Genomic DNA, 16305 nt, shown 5'->3' with positions numbered 1-16305 from the left:
CTGTGTGCCTCCTTCAGTCCCCCTGTCCCTCATTCTGTCCTCTTTTTCACCTCCTTCTGGCCCTCAAGTCTTCTTCTGTCCCCCTGTACCTCCCACTGCTCCTCTGTGTACCTCCTTCTGTCCTCCTGTGTCTCATTCTGCCCCCCATTGTGCCTCCTATTGTCCCACATTGTACCTAATTCTACCCCCCTGTGTGCCTCTTGCTGTCCCCTTTTGCCTCCTTCTGTCTTCCTTTGACTTCTTCTGACCCTCATTCCTCCTTCTGTCCCCCTGTGCCTCCCTATGTCCCCCTGTGTGCCTGCTTCCTTACATGTATTTTCTTTCTGAAATGTATTTTCTGGTGAAACACCGCCGCAATAAGTGTAATCTCTGGTGAAACGCTGCAGCATTACAATTATTTTCTGGGGAAACATTGCTGCATTACGGTTATTTCTTGGTGAAACTCTGCCACATTACGATTATTTTCATGGGGGGCGCCATGAGGGTGGGGCACCATGGGGATGGGGGGGGGGGAGCGCCACAGGTTTTGGAGTGAAAAAATAGCTAGAGGCGCCCCTGCTATAGAAAAATTACTAAAATCAAAATGTGCACAGTGCAATGCACGTTATGTAAGTAGAGCAAGTATTTACGTACTTGTATATGTGTTTTTGTTTTCTGAGATGGTATGGCTGACAGCTTCTCTTTAAAGAGAACCCGAGGTGGGTTTGAAGAATATTATCTGCATACAGAGGCTGGATCTGCCTATACAGCCCAGCCTCTGTTGCTATCCCAAACCCCCCTAAGATCCCCCTGCACTCTGCAATCCCTCATAAATCACAGCCACGCTGCTGACAAACAGCTTGTCAGAGCTGGCTGTGTTTATCTCTATAGTGTCAGTCTGCTGCTCTCCCCGCCTCCTGCAGAACTCCAGTCCCCGCCTGCATCCCTTCCCTCCCTGCTGATTGGAGTGAAGGGACGGGGGCAGGGACGAAGCTATGCAGGAGGTGGGGGAGCAGCGGAGACTGACTCTACAGATGTAAACACATTCTCACAGCATGGCTGTGATTTATGAGGGATTGCAGAGTGCAGGGGGACCTTAGTGGGGTTTGAGATAGCAACAGAGGCTGGGCTGTATAGGCAGATCCAGCCTCTGTATGCAGATAACATTCTTTAAACACACCTCGGGTTCTCTTTAAGTATAGTCCCCTGTATCAGAGGAAGGGGAGGTTAGTAGTTGGTGCCTCCCACAGCTCTGCCTTTTGGGAGGCCCAGAGGGCTGCTCCCCTCTGGTTACACCCCTGTCCAACAGGAAAGACCTCCGGTAGAGCAAATTCAGTACGGCCATTCAAAATACAAATGCCTATGTAGGCAGTTTGTACATACGCTTGAATATGGACTGCAGCGAAATTGCTAAACATGCCCACTTAGACCCAGGATAAGCAATGCATAGAAATTTGCTAGCCTAGGTGATTTCAAAAGCCCCTACACCACAGAAATAAAAAATGTTTTAATATATATATATATATATATATATATATATATATATATATATATATATATATATTTTACAACTACTGTCATAGAGGATTACTGTATTAAGCATTATTTTTCTGTGAGTCTTAACAGATGCCCTATGACAGCAGCACAGGGTAGCTGAAATACAAATAAGAGGTAAAAATGTACTGGAAGATATCACTGAAAGTACATTAACCCAATCTTGGAATGACCCCTCAGAATATACAGCAGTTCAGAGGTTGCTGGTCGACAGGAAAATTACAGACACCGCCAGCCAAGATGAGCGCACAGCCGAAAAGTTCATCATGGGAAAAATGACTTCCTGTGGAGATGCTCTTGTATATTGAGTTTCTAAAGAGCTGTATTACATAGACATGCAATTGTTACTCTCCTTATGTCGTTTGTAGCAAAAAGGAGGACAGAAGGAGGCACACAGGGGGGCAGCAGAGGTGACACAGAGGGACACCTCCCAATACAACATTTACGACAGGAAGGAAACGGTTGGAAATTATTGACCAGGCCCATTAATGGGAAAGAAAATATAATCCACATAGTTCCACATAGAATCGATCCGCAAAATGGATCAATCAAATTATTGATCCAACTGACTGGAAGCTTGATTGTTCTCAAAAACTGGACCATTAGACCTCTTTTCCACGAGCAGCTTAAAGGATACCCGAAGTGACATGTGACATGATGAGATAGACATGGGTATGTACAGTGCCTAGCACACAAATAACTATGCTGTGTTCCTTTCTTTCTTTCTCTGCCTGAAAGAGTTAAATATCAGGTATATAAGTGGCTGACTCAGTCCTGACTCAGACAGGAAGTGACTACAGTGTGACCCTCACTGATAAGAAATTTCCCTTTTTATCTCTTTCCTGCTCTCAGAACCCATTTTCTACTAGGAAAGTGTTTTAAGCCTCGTCTACACGAGGCGATCCGGCGGCTCGATTAGCCACCGGATCGCCTCTTCCGCATCCCCGCGCGTACCCGCCGCGTCCCCGCTCGCCCGCGCGTCGGATTCGATTCCCCGCTCGTCCCCGCCGGAGCCGCTTATCTTCCGCTCGATTCCCTGCCATTGTCCCCTCGCGGGGAACGAGCAGGGAATCGGCGGTAGCAAGATCCGACCTGTCGGATCTTATCAATTGAGCCGCATCAGCGGCTCGATTGATAAGTCACATCGCCTCCACATCTCCCCGTGTAGGCAGGGCTTTATAGTTGGAATTTCTTATCAGTAATGGCCCTTTTACACTTAATCAGTTGCTCTCAGTTAAAACGGAAAGAAAACTGATTTTCAAAGTAATGCCCATGTTTTCCTATGGCACCTTTCACACTTAACGCATTTTAACTGAAATCTTCTTCCCGCTATGGAAAAAATGCGTAGCAACGCGCACTGACGCGTACTAACGCATACCAACTGATTAAAGAGACACTGAAGCGAAAAAAAAATGATGATATTATGATTTGTATGTGTAGCACAGCTAAGAAATAAAACATTAAGATCAGATACATCAGTGTAATTGTTTCCAGTACAGGAAGAGTTGAGAAACTCCAGTTGTTATCTCTATGCAAACAAGCCATTAAGCTCTCCGACTAAGTTAGTCGTGGAGAGGGCTCCCGGCTGTTATCTGACTTTTATTATCTCAACTGTTCCTGGACTATTTACTTTTCCTCTGCTAGAGGAGAGGTCATTACTTCACAGACTGCTATGAAAGACTCATTTTGAATGCTGAGTGTTGTGTAATTTGCACATATTATAGAATGATGCAATGTCAGAAAAAACACTATATACCTGAAAATAAAAGTATGAGAATATTTTCTTTGCTGCTAATCTTCTAGTAATTATTCATAGTACACAACCAATTCTCTATATCATATTTTTTTTTTTCGCTTCAGTGTCTCTTTAAGTGTAAAAGGGCCCTAAGGGTCACACTGTAGTCACTTCCTGTCTGAGTCAGCCGCTTACATACCGGATATTTAACTCTTTCAGGCAGAGAAAGAAAAAAGGAACACAGCATAGTTATTTGTGTGCTTGGCACTGTACATACACATGTCTATCTCATCATGTCACATGTCACTTCGGGTCTCCTTTAAAGCAGTGAACTCACTTGCTAGCACTTGGTACAGACAATGGACAAGAGCGTTTCATCTGCAAACGCGACAGCCACCTCGTGTCATGTTGCCTAACGCTGCCATTTGGCTGCATGTAATTGTGCTTGTGGCCGGCGACTGAACTGCTTGACAAACGAAAGGCCTCAATGGCCACATACCGTGGACAAGGGGCTCTTCCCCACCTCCAGTGCCGAATGTGAAATAAGTATACAGAACTTAGTAGATATTAAAGTATACAGCATGTACAGCTAGAAAACGTCATCTTAGGGCTCTTGCACATGCCATTCCAATTTTAATGCAATTTTACATGTGATTTCGATTTGCGATTTTGAATTGGTACTGCATGCTGCGTTTTTCTTCTTGTTTTGATAGCATCCAGGGAAAATCCGAATCACAAATTAGATATGCAGTGTGTGGGTGCATGGGGGCCTAAAAGTATTGAAAAAGCATTTTTTCTTTGGATTTTTTTCAAATCAATTTTCTTCAAAGGCCTTTTTAATTTTCCTTTTTTCTTTTTTTTTTTTAACTTGTTCCCACTATTTCCTCAACCATGCTGCTTTGTGCAAACCTCTCTTAGCAATATACACGAAAACATTTACCACTGACGCATTCTTAATTTCATGTAACATGCAACATTTACAGATAGGTTAAGCAAAATCATTTTAATGTCAAAATCGTAATTTTACGTCTAATCATAACTGCAAGATTTTATGAAAAGTTGAGGTTCTGTTTCCACTATACATGAATTTGTATTGTTTAGCCACACACAAATTCACATAGTAATGTATTTCGATGAGCCATTTTCCACTGTATCCAGAAATCACACACAGAAAAAATCTGGACATCAGGCTACAATTATTTCTATGCCGCATGGCGTTTTTATGTGTGGTTTTCACAGTAGCTTTTTTTTGAGCATTTTCCTGTATGTCAATAGAGACGAAAAAAAGAAAAAAAAAACAGCAATAATGCATGCGAATTTGCATGCAAAAAATGGACACAAACGCATGCAAATTCACATACGCATACAAATTTGTGTCCAGAAAATAGTGGAAACGGGCCCTTCGTGTGAGCTGAACTAGCGCATTCTGATGATCACTAGTCATGGCTAGGAGGCACACAAGTAGCTGCCATGCCAGCGATATCCTGCCCTGTGCAATCAGCTTACACAAAAGCAGCATAATGTACACATTGCTTGTACTGTGTTAGGTAATCAGTATGTGTCTCTCCTCTGCAGATGGCTTTCTTCCTCATATTGTCCTCATATCACATTGTGTTTGCTTATTACTGTATTGACGTTGTATACAATAAGCACATAGTGGCGCTGGCTCTATGAAATACATGCACCATTTACTCCTCACCCAATAATACACTCTACATCCCGGAAAGTGCCACATGCAGGAAGCCAACCTGCTTCACTGATAAGCTGCTGGCTAATCACTTATACCTGGAACATTTTACATGCTTTTCAAGGGGAACTCCTCCCCATTTACCCCTTTTTACTTGTCTCCACTGTGCCACCTCTATCCCCCTCTGCCCCCACTGTGTCACCACTATCCCCCTGTGCCTCCACTGTGTCACCTCTATCCCCCTGTGCCTCCACTGTGTCACCTCTATCTCCCTGTGCCTCCACTGTGTCACCTCTATCCCCCTGTGCCTCCACTGTGTCACCTCATTCCCCATGTGCCTCCACTGTGTCACCTCTATCCCCCTCTGCCTCCACTGTGTCACCTCTATCCCCCTGTGCCTCCACTGTGTCACCTCTATCCCCCTGTGCCTCCACTGTGTCACCTCTATCCCCCTGTGCCTCCACTGTGTCACCTCTATCCCCCTGTGCCTCCACTGTGTCACCTCTATCCCCCTGTGCCTCCACTGTGTAACCTCTATCCCCTTCTGCCTCCACTGTGTCACCACTATCCCCCTGTGCCTCCACTGTGTCACCTCTATCTCCCTGTGCCTCCACTGTGTCACCTCTATCCCCCTCTGCCTCCACTGTGTCACCTCTATCCCCCTGTGCCTCCACTGTGTCACCTCTATCCCCCTGTGCCTCCACTGTGTCACCACTATCCCCCTGTGCCTCCACTGTGTCACCTCTATCCCCCTGTGCCTCCACTGTGTCACCTCTATCCCCCTGTGCCTCCACTGTGTCACCTCTATCCCCCTGTGCCTCCACTGTGTAACCTCTATCCCCTTCTGCCCCCACTGTGTCACCACTTTCCCCCTGTGCCTCCACTGTGTCACCTCTATCTCCCTGTGCCTTCACTGTGTCACCTCTATCCCCCTCTGCCTCCACTGTGTCACCTCTATCCCCCTGTGCCTCCACTGTGTCACCTCTATCCCCCTGTGCCTCCACTGTGTCACCACTATCCCCCTGTGCCTCCACTGTGTCACCTCTATCCCCCTGTGCCTCCCCTGTGTCACCCCTATCCCCCTGTGCCTCCACTGTGTCACCTCTATCCCCCTGTGCCTCCACTGTGTCACCTCTATCCCCCTGTGCCTCCACTGTGTCACCTCTATCCCCCTGTGCCTCCACTGTGTAACCTCTATCCCCTTCTGCCCCCACTGTGTCACCACTATCCCGCTGTGCCTCCACTGTGTCACCTCTATCCCCCTGTGCCTCCACTGTGTCACCTCTATCCCCCTGTGCCTCCACTGTGTCACCTCTCTCCCTGTGCCTCCACTGTGTCACCTCTATCCCCCTGTGCCTCCACTGTGTCACCTCTATCCCCATGTGCCTCCACTGTGTCACCTCTATCCCCCTCTGCCCCCACTGTGTCACCTCTTTCCCCTGTGCCTCCACTGTGTCACCTCTATCCCCCTGTGCCTCCACTGTGTCACCTCTAGTCCCCTGTGCCTCCACTGTGTCACCTCTATCCCCCTGTGCCTCCACTGTGTCACCTTTATCCCCCCCCCCCCCCCCGTGCCTCCACTGTGTCATCTCTATCTCCCCGTGCCTCCACTGTGTCACCTCTATCCCCTTGTGCCCCCACTGTGTCACGACTATCCCCCTGTGCCTCCACTGTGTCACCTCTATCCCCCTGTGCCTCCACTGTGTCACCTCTATCCCCCTGTGCCTCCACTGTGTCACCTCTATCCCCCTGTGCCTCCACTGTGTCACCACTATCCCCCTGTGCCTCCACTGTGTCACCTCTATCTCCCTGTGCCTCCACTGTGTCACCTCTATCCCACTGTGCCTCCACTGTGTCACCTCTATCCCCCTGTGCCTCCACTGTGTCACCTCTATCCCCCTGTGCCTCCACTGTGTCACCTCTATCCCCATGTGCCTCCACTGTGTCACCTCTATCCCCCTGTGCCTCCACAGTGTCACCTTTATCCTCCCCCGTGCCTCCACTGTGTCATCTCTATCTCCCCGTGCCTCCACTGTGTCACCTCTATCCCCCTGTGCCTCCACTGTGTCACCTCTATCCCCCTCTGCCTCCACTGTGTCACCACTATCCCCCTATGCCTCCCCTGTGTCACCTCTATCCCCCTGTGCCTCCACTGTGTCACCTCTATCCCCCTGTGCCTCCACTGTGTCACCTCTATCCCCCTGTGCCTCCACTGTGTCACCTCTATCCCCCTGTGCCTCCACTGTGTCACCACTATCCCCCTGTGCCTCCACTGTGTCACCTCTATGCCCCTGTGCCACCTCTATCCCCCTGTGCCTCCACTGTGTCACCTCTATCCCCCTGTGCCTCCACTGTGTCACCTCTATCCCCCTCTGCCTCCACTGTGTCACCTCTATCCCCCTGTGCCTCCACTATGCCACCTCTATACCCCTGTGCCTCCACTGTGTCACCTCATTCCCCCTGTGCCTCCACTGTGTCACCTCTATCCCCCTCTGCCTCCACTGTGTCACCTCTATCCCCCCGTGCCTCCACTGTGTCACCACTATCCACCTGTGCCTCCACTGTGTCACCTCTATCCCCCTGTGCCTCCACTGTGTCACCTCTATCCCCCTGTGCCTCCACTGTGCCACCTCTATCCCCCTGTGCCTCCACTGTGTCACCTCTATCCAATACAATAGTGCATCATAGCCTGGTGGTGATAGCAACTAATCAGCTCATAGCTGTCATTCACCAAGTGCAGGTTAAAGGACTACGCCAGTGGAAAACTAAGCAGTTAAAATCTAACAGAACCGACAGGTTTTGGAATAATCCATCTCCTCATGGGGGATTCACAGGGTTTTCTTTGATTTCAAAAACATTTTGTTACCGGCAGTTGCTAAGTCTAGCTGCCAAGATAGTGTGCAAGTGAGTAGGGACACTAGCTGGTATCTTGCTATTTTTGGCAGTTACAGTGCCGTACAGGGTATTCTTTTGAAAACAAAAAAAACTCCTTAGAATGCACCATCAGGAGATGGTCTAGTCCAAAACCTGTCGGTTCAGTCAGATTTGTAATTGCTTACTTTTCTCTCTGGAGTGGTCCTTTAAGAAACCATAGCATGCATCTGGCGTTTAGCCTGGAGAAGCGTTCCCTTCATATACAGGCTATAGTTGCCGGTTAACTCTTGACTGCTTTGCATGCGTCACATGATGGATTCTCCAGAAGCTCATATTAGTGTCAGTCATACTCAGGAGAGGAATTAAAAAAGAGTTCACAGAGTTCAGCTTTCCCAGATCCACAGCCCCTGCTGACCTCCGCAGCCTTTCGCGTCAATCCATGTGGCAAACGCCAGTCTAGCACCTTACGGAGGGTCTGCAGTGCTGGGTGTTAATCTAAAGCAACTGTCCTTTAAAAGGTAGACTCAGCAGCCATATCCCCATCTGTGTCAGCGCTAAAATCGGCTCAGCTAGCAGTGGAAGCATAGAGAAACACAGCGGCACACTGCTGCCCCCCCCCAAACATGAACACCACACAGCTCGCTGAGGTATAGCAATTCCACATGTTGGGGTTATACTTCTAATAGATCTGCAGATGATGCCGTAAACATGTATAAGAGCATCTAGACTACCCGGGAATCTATGCCAGAATTTTATTTGCGGATTTCAACTGAACCGGAACTGAGTAAAATTATTTAAAATAAACAGATGATGTACCTGCAAATGAACATTACATACTTACCTCACACCATAAGTTCCTATCAGAAACTCATTTTCTTCTTACAACCATTCCTTCCAGTTCTGACAAGATTTTGTCAGAACTGAAATACAGTGGGATGCAAAAGTTTGGGCAACCTTGTTAATTGTCATGATTTTCCTGTATAAATTGTTGGTTGAAAAATGTCAGTTAAATATATCATATAGGAGACACACACAGTGATATTTGAGAAGTGAAATTATTTTTATTGGATTTACAGAAAGTGTGCAATAATTGTTTAAATAAAATTAGGCACGTGCATAGATTTGGGCACCACAAAAAAATAAATGAAATCAATATTTAGTAGATCCTCCTTTTGCAGAAATTACAGCCTCTAAACACTTCCTGTAGGTTCCAATGAGAGTCTGGATTCTGGTTGAAGGTACTTTGGACCTCTTTACAAATCATCTCTAGTTCATACAGGTTTGGTGGCTTCCGAGCATTGACAGCTCTCTTTACCTCACACCCCAGATTTTCAATTATATTCAGGTCTGGGGACTGAGATAGCCATTCCAGAACATTGTACTTGTTCTTCTGCATGGATGCCTTGGTAGATTTTGAGCAGTGTTTAGGGTCATTGTCTTGTTGAAAGATCCAGCCCCAGCGCAGCTTCAGCTTTGTCACCGATTCCTGGACATTGGTCTCCAGAATCTGCTGATACTGAGTGGAATCCATGCGTCCCTCTACTTTGACATGATTCCCAGTCCCTGCACTGGCCACATAACCCCACAGCATGATGCAACCACCACCACCATATTTTACTCTAGGTAGCAAGTGGTTTTCTTGGAATGCTGTGTTGTTTTTCCTCTTGTTATGCCCAAATAACTCAATTTTAGTTTCATCAGTCCACAGCACCTTATTCCAAAATGAAGCTGGCTTGTCCAAATGTGCTTTAGCATACCTCAAGCGGCTCTGTTTGTGCTATGAGTGGAGAAAAGGCTTACTCTGCATCACTGCAAGATGATGTTGTAGATCTTTGCTGCTGGTCTGTGTGTTGACTCTGACTGTTCTCACCATTCGTCGCTTCTGTTTGTCCAAGATTTTTCTTGGTCTACCACTTTGAGCCTTAATTTGAACTGAGCCTGTGGTCTTCCATTCTCTCAATATGTTCCTAACCGTGGAAACATACAGCTGAAATCTCTGAGACAGCTTTCTGTATCCTTCCCCTAAACCATGATGGTGAACAATCCTTGTCTTCAGGTCATTTGAGAGTTGTTTTGAGACCCCCATGTTGCTACTCTTCAGAGAAAATTAATAGAGGAAGGAAACTTACAATTGACCCCCTTAAAGAAAACCTGCAACTTCAAAAAGTTCCCTTGGGGGTTACTCACCTCGGGAGGGGGTAGCCTCAGGGTCCCAATGAGGCTTCCCACGCCATCCTCCGTCCCTCGGGGGCCTCGCTGCAGCCCTCTGAACAGCGGCAATGTAAATATTTACCTTCCCGGCTCCTGCACAGGCACTGTGGCGGCTCTCGGCTCCGAAATAGGCGGAAATACCTGATCGCCGTCGGGTCTGCTCTACTGCGCAGGTGCAAGTCTCCGGCGCCTGCGCATTAGAGCGGACCCGACTGAGATCGGGTATTTCCGTCTACTTCGGAGCAGAAAAGCCGCAACAGCGCCCGCGCTGGAGCCCGGAAAGGTAAATATTGAACAAGCTGACGGATTTGTCGGGCCGCTGTTCGGAGGGCTGCAGCAAGAGCCCTGTGGGACAGAGGACGGCGTGGGAAGCCTCATTGGGACCCTGAGGCTTCCCCCTCCCGAGATGAGTACCCACCAGGGGAACTTTTTGATGTTACAGTGTCTCTTTAAAGAGGAACTCCAGTGAAAATAATGTAGTAAAAAAGTGCTTCATTTTTACCATAATTATGTATAAATGATTTAGTCAGTGTTTGCTCATTGTAAAATCTTTCCTCTCCCCGATTTACATTGTGACATTTATTACATGGTGACATTTTTACTGTGGGCAGGTTATGTAGTTGCACCTAGCTGTTTTGGCTGTTAGAGACAGCTGTAAACAGCTATTTCCTGTCTGTGAACCTTGTTACATTGTAACAAACTGCCAAAAGTACCGCGGTCCCAGAGCTTCTTGTGGGAGGTGTATCAGCACAAAATCAGTCATACAGCGCCCCCTGATGGTCTGTTTGTGAAAAGCATTATATTTCTCATGTAAAAGGGGGTATCAGCTACTGATTGGGATGAAGTTCAATTCTAGGTTGGAGTTTCTCTTTAAGTACTCTTTCTCATAATTGGATTCACCTGTGTATGTAGGTCAGGGGTCACTTAGCTTACCAAGCCAATTTGAGTTTCAATAAGTAGTTCTAAAGGTTTTGGAATCAATAAAATGACAACAGTGCCCAAATTTATGCATCTGCCTACCTATATTTAACCTTCCTGCACATTTTTTTTTCTTTTCATGTAGCTAGCCTAGCGCTAGCTACATGATTCCCCCCTCCCTGCCCTTCGATCGCCGCCGGTGCAATGGCCCATCCGGAAATCCCGTTCTGAACGGGATTTCCTTGAGTGCTTCCCCCGTTGCCATGGCGACAAACATCGTGACGTCATCGACGTCATGACGTCACAGGGAGACCCGATCCACCCCTTAGCGCTGCCTGGCACTGATTGGCCAGGCAGCGCACGGGGTCTCTGCTAGGGGGGCCCTGTATCGTGGCGGGTAGCAGCGGATGGGCTGTGTGCGGCGGCGATCGGGTAAGGCACGCAGCAAGCAAAGTGCTTGCTGCGTGTTTTAAAAAAAATTGTTCGAATCGGTTCAGCGGGGCCTGAACGGTGACCTCCGGCGTCTCTGGACGAGCCTAGCTCGTCCACAGAGCCAGGGAGGTTAAACAATTATTGCACACTTTCTGTAAATCCAATAAACTTAATTTCCCTTCTCAAATATCAATGTGTGTGTCTACTATATGATATATTTAACTGACATTTTTTATCGTAATAACCAACGATTTATACAGGAAAATCATGGTGATTAACAAGGTTGCCCAAACTTTCTCATCCCACTGTATATCGGTTGCTGTCAGTTATATAGCAGTTGCTGTTAGTTTTTGTCTCGAGGTTTCCCTATGTCTCACATGAGCAATATTACAGTTTAACAGTGTGCTGACCAGGAAAGGACAGTGGACAAACAGGACACAGGAGAGGAGAAAGATCGATGAGTAGACTACACGGGAGGTAAGTATGACATGTGTATGTTTATCTTGCATTTTATTCATTTTGCCTTTTAATTTTCAGTTCAGGCTCTGCATTTAATACCATAATACCATCACTGCTCCACAGCAAGCTCTCCCAACTACCAGGGGCGTAACAATAGGGGTGCAGAGGATGCGACCGCATCGGGGCCCTTGGGCCAGAGGGGCCTTCCCTCAACTGCATTATTAGCTCTCTATTGGTCCTAGGCTCATAATAATCACTTCTATAGATACTTTGAATAGTGGTAATCATTAACAAACTGCTCCCCATCCCCTTCTTGCACCTCTGACACTGTAGTTGCCATTGGTAGGTTTTGGTGCGTCATATCAATTGTTATGTATAGAGTGCATGGGGGGCCCCAATGTAAAACTTGCATCGGGTCCCATAGCTCCTTAGCTACACCACTGCCAACTACGCATACCCGAATCTATTTGCAAATGAATAACCAATTTCTGTCTGGTTCGGCTCTTGCAAAGTACTAGAAAAACTGAGACTGCAGCTCATCATCCGAACAGCAGAAATGATAATTGGCTGTAGCTTGACTTCTCTGCAGGATCTTTACGCTAACAGGTGCAGAAAGAGGGCGGCCAAGATTGCCTCTGACCTCTCTCACCCTGCTCACTCCATCTTCCAGCTTATGCCTTCAGGAATAAGATACCGGTCAGTCGCAACTAAAACTTTCAGGAACAGAACAGATTCTTCCCTCAGGCAGTAGACATGCTAAATGCAGAACCACGCTAGAACTGTTAGGACCGGAAAGCTCTACAGCGTAGAACTGAAAATGAACAGTTCTCACTCTGTTTACTGCCACTAGAACTTAAATACTGTCCTTGACTTGTAATATATATATATATATATATATATATATATATATATATATATATATATATATATATATATATATTTATACAGTGGGATGCGAAAGTTTGGGAAACCTTGTTAATTGTCATGATTTTCCTGTAAAAATCGTTGGTTGTTACGATAAAAAATGTCAGTTATATATATCATATAGGAGACACACATAGTGATATTTGAGGAGTGAAATGAAGTTTATTGGATTTACAGAAAGTGTGCAATAATTGATTAAATAAAATTAGGCAGGTGCATAAATGTGGGCACTGCTGTCATTTTACTGATTCCAAAACCTTTAGAACTAATTATTGGAACTCAAATTGGCTTGGTAAGCTCAGTGACCCCTGACCTACATACACAGGTGAATCCAATTATGAGAAAGAGTATTTAAAGGGACTCCGAGCTCTAAACAAAAACAAAATTGGTACTCACCTGGGTCTTTCTGCAGCCCACCGTATGTCGGGAGGTCCCACGGCGTCCATCTTGCTCTTCTCCCAGGGCCTGGCCAGAAATGGCTCCCCGGTGGCTCCCGGTGACACTGGGCCCGAGTGTCGGGCTCCTTTTTCCTGAGACGTCACGTCTGTCGTCACCACGCCGGCCGCCTCACGTCATCCCGGTGGCCGGCGTGACAGCACTGCACATGCGCGATTAAACCGCGCATGCGCAGTACTGTCACGCCAGCCGGCCATATCAGTTCCCAGAAATGAATATAATTGAAAATCTGGGGTGTGAGGTAAAGAGAGCTGTCAATGCTCGGAAGCCACCAAACCTGTATGAACTAGAGATGTTTTGTAAAGAGGTCCAAAGTACCTTCCACCAGAATCCAGACTCTCATTGGAACCTACAGGAATTGTTTAGAGGCTGTAATTTCTGCAAATGGAGGCTCTACTAAATATTGATTTCATTTATTTGTTTGTGGTGCCCAAATTTATGCACGTGCCTAATTTTATTTAAACAATTATTGCACACTTTCTGTAAATCCAATAAATATATATATATATATATATATATATATATACATACATACACACACACACACACACATATATATATACACACACACACAGTATATATATGGGTTTCCTGCGTGCACTTTGGTTTCCTCCCACATCCCAAAAACATACAGATAACGTTAATTGGCTCCTAGACTACAACACATACACTGCACGATACAATACATACACATAGGACAAAAAACTATGGTAGGGACTAGATTGTGAGCTTCTCTGAGGAACAGTTAGTGACAAGACAATATATACTATGTACAGCGCTGCGGAAGATGTCGGCGCTATATGAATACTAAATAATAATAAATATATATATATATATATATATATATATATATATATATATATATATATATATATATACACTGTCCTTGTAAGTGCAAACTTACTTGGCCAAATGGATTCTGATTTTCAGCACAAGCCAAACTTCAAAGTGGCGTTTTCAGTGCTCAGTATCAGAGGCATAACAAGGAACAGAGGCAGTGCTGGGATCCCAGAAGATCAAGGGCACCAGTGGAGAAGTAATTGTCCAGCGTTACCTCCTTACTGGCCAACAATCATTAGAGAGCCTAAAGCAGGACTATTCAACTCCGTAAAAAGAATCAGGGCACACAGGATAGGTTTAGGTATCAGGAAGGGGATTTAGTGATTTAGGAAGGATAAGTTAGGAATTGGTATCAGGAAAGTGACATAGGGTTGGGGGGAGGATAGGGTCAGATTCAGGAAGGGCATTTTACATCGGTGCAAAGTTTTGAGACAAAGCAGGTAATTTGGGCTCCACCGTAGGTACCCACTGAAATAGTGGCATTGAGGGGAAATGTGGGCGCCCAAATTAGCCTTCCATGCAGCACTATTTCAACGGGCGCCTAGGGTGGCCACTGGAAAATGACAATTTTTAATTTCTTTTTGCAGCGATTGGCGTCAGGGGGGTGGTTAAGGTTAGTCATCAGGTAGGGTGTTTGTGCAGGAGGGGGTGGGGTATTCTGTCGGTTAGGGTTCGGCGTCAAATAGGGTGTTTGTGCGGGAGGCGCGCGGGGTGGGGGGGGGGGGGGTGGAGGGTTCTGTGTAGGAGTAGGGTTAGGCTTAGCTATAGTAAAATATTGGTATTTATTAGCGATATTGTACGATTCTTCTTTTCACTTTATTTTTTAACGATATTCCACTACCTTCTTTCTATGGGCAGACAAATTTCCAGGCGCCCTTTTATTACGTACAAGGTCGAGATAGATGTCTGAAAGGATTTAAAGGGAACTGAGAACCACATGATTTTTTTTTTTACTTTTTTGTAAATTAACCTCCCCATAAGGGAGGTTTTTAATTGAGTGCATTATTCAGGAAGGGGGGAAGTGTGTGTGTGGGGGGCAGGGGAGAAGTGTTTGGGGGCAGCATCATTACCTACCTATGGGATACCGCTCCTCTGGTGTGCCCCCATCCGCATGGGATGCACCATCCAATCTGCCTGACCGCCCACAGCAACCACAGTTTGTATATTCCAGGCAGTGTTGTGTGTTCATACATCTCTGTACTTGCATTCCCCGCTAACATTGCGTAGAGAGACTCTGGGCACTCTAGCTGTGGTCCTGAATCAACTGACCTAGTGAAGCCACTGACTAGAAATCATGGGGTCCTGTAGCAGAATACAGCGCTGGGCATACATGAGCAATCCCTCTCGCTTCAGGTTCCCTTTAAAAAGCTCAGTTGCAAAGGCAATACTTAAAACTTATAGTAATCAGTGTGATTACTTTGTGAGTTTGCTTTGTGCCATGTTCGATATAGTTGGGATTGACAAAAGCATAACTGAAATGACCAAAATTATATTAAAATGAGGCAAATATTATGCAGCCTCTGACATAATGCAGCAAAGTCTTGAGCAATGGGGGGTCTTCCCTTACCAGTCTTTTCTGAGGCTTCACCAGCGGCCTGTTGATCCCGTTCATTTTGTGGTAGAGTCCACAGGCGTTGCACAGATAGTGGCCGGTGCCATCTCGTCTCCAGAGAGGGGTGGACATGGCACCGCAGTTGACGCACTCCCTGCCCTCGCAGTGGAAATCCTCCAGGAACTCTGCAGAGACATAAAACAAGCATGACTTGTTACCGCAACCAGTCTACAGCTTCCTACAGGCGTCAGAAAGCTACCGGGCGGGCAGGTGTGAAAAGACCGCGTAAAACTCTATAGTTAAGTCCCGTACACACGCTCAACCAACCAGCACCATACACACCTGGGGCTTCTGTAAGGCTAGGTGGTGTATTCTCCACAGTCAGCATGCAACGCATGAGCTGACGTGGAGGAGGTACACACACTAGCACAAGGAAACAGGCTATCCCTAGTATAGTGGAGGGGAGGACTGACTCCAATAGGAGATTGTGGCGCACAGAGCCGGTGCAGATCTGACAGCCACAAACAATGCTTTCGTTATAACGTCTCAGCGCAAAGTAGCGCTGAGCGCATAAACCAGAACTGAGAAGATCAGGACAGGTAGACAGAATGAACGCTTGCTAGCTAGCCGCTACTTAGTGACAGCAAGCGTCCACAACAAGACAGACTGGAATGAGGCAGCCAA

The 16305-nt window shown here is 46.5% G+C and overlaps 1 protein-coding gene across 40 annotated transcripts in view; it reads right to left on the bottom strand.

Annotated features, from left to right (window-relative positions):
• GATA5 (GATA binding protein 5) overlaps window positions 1-16305 on the bottom strand; it is a 2064317-nt gene that overhangs the window by 170724 nt on the left and 1877288 nt on the right. For all 40 annotated transcript variants that reach the window (XR_011025213.1, XR_011025214.1, XR_011025210.1 and 37 more), the window contains one exon: window positions 15637-15806. Coding sequence is in view for 34 of the 40 variants with exons in the window: in XM_068262929.1 (XP_068119030.1) it covers window positions 15637-15806 (170 nt within the window). In the remaining 6 variants the exon portion in view is untranslated. The remainder of the gene's footprint in view (window positions 1-15636; window positions 15807-16305) is intronic.

This window comes from Hyperolius riggenbachi, chromosome 12 (genome assembly GCF_040937935.1).
Source record: "Hyperolius riggenbachi isolate aHypRig1 chromosome 12, aHypRig1.pri, whole genome shotgun sequence".
NCBI lineage: Eukaryota > Metazoa > Chordata > Amphibia > Anura > Hyperoliidae > Hyperolius > Hyperolius riggenbachi.
The sequence above is the reverse complement of the archived record's forward strand: the minus strand, read 5'-3'. Positions and strand labels throughout refer to the sequence as shown.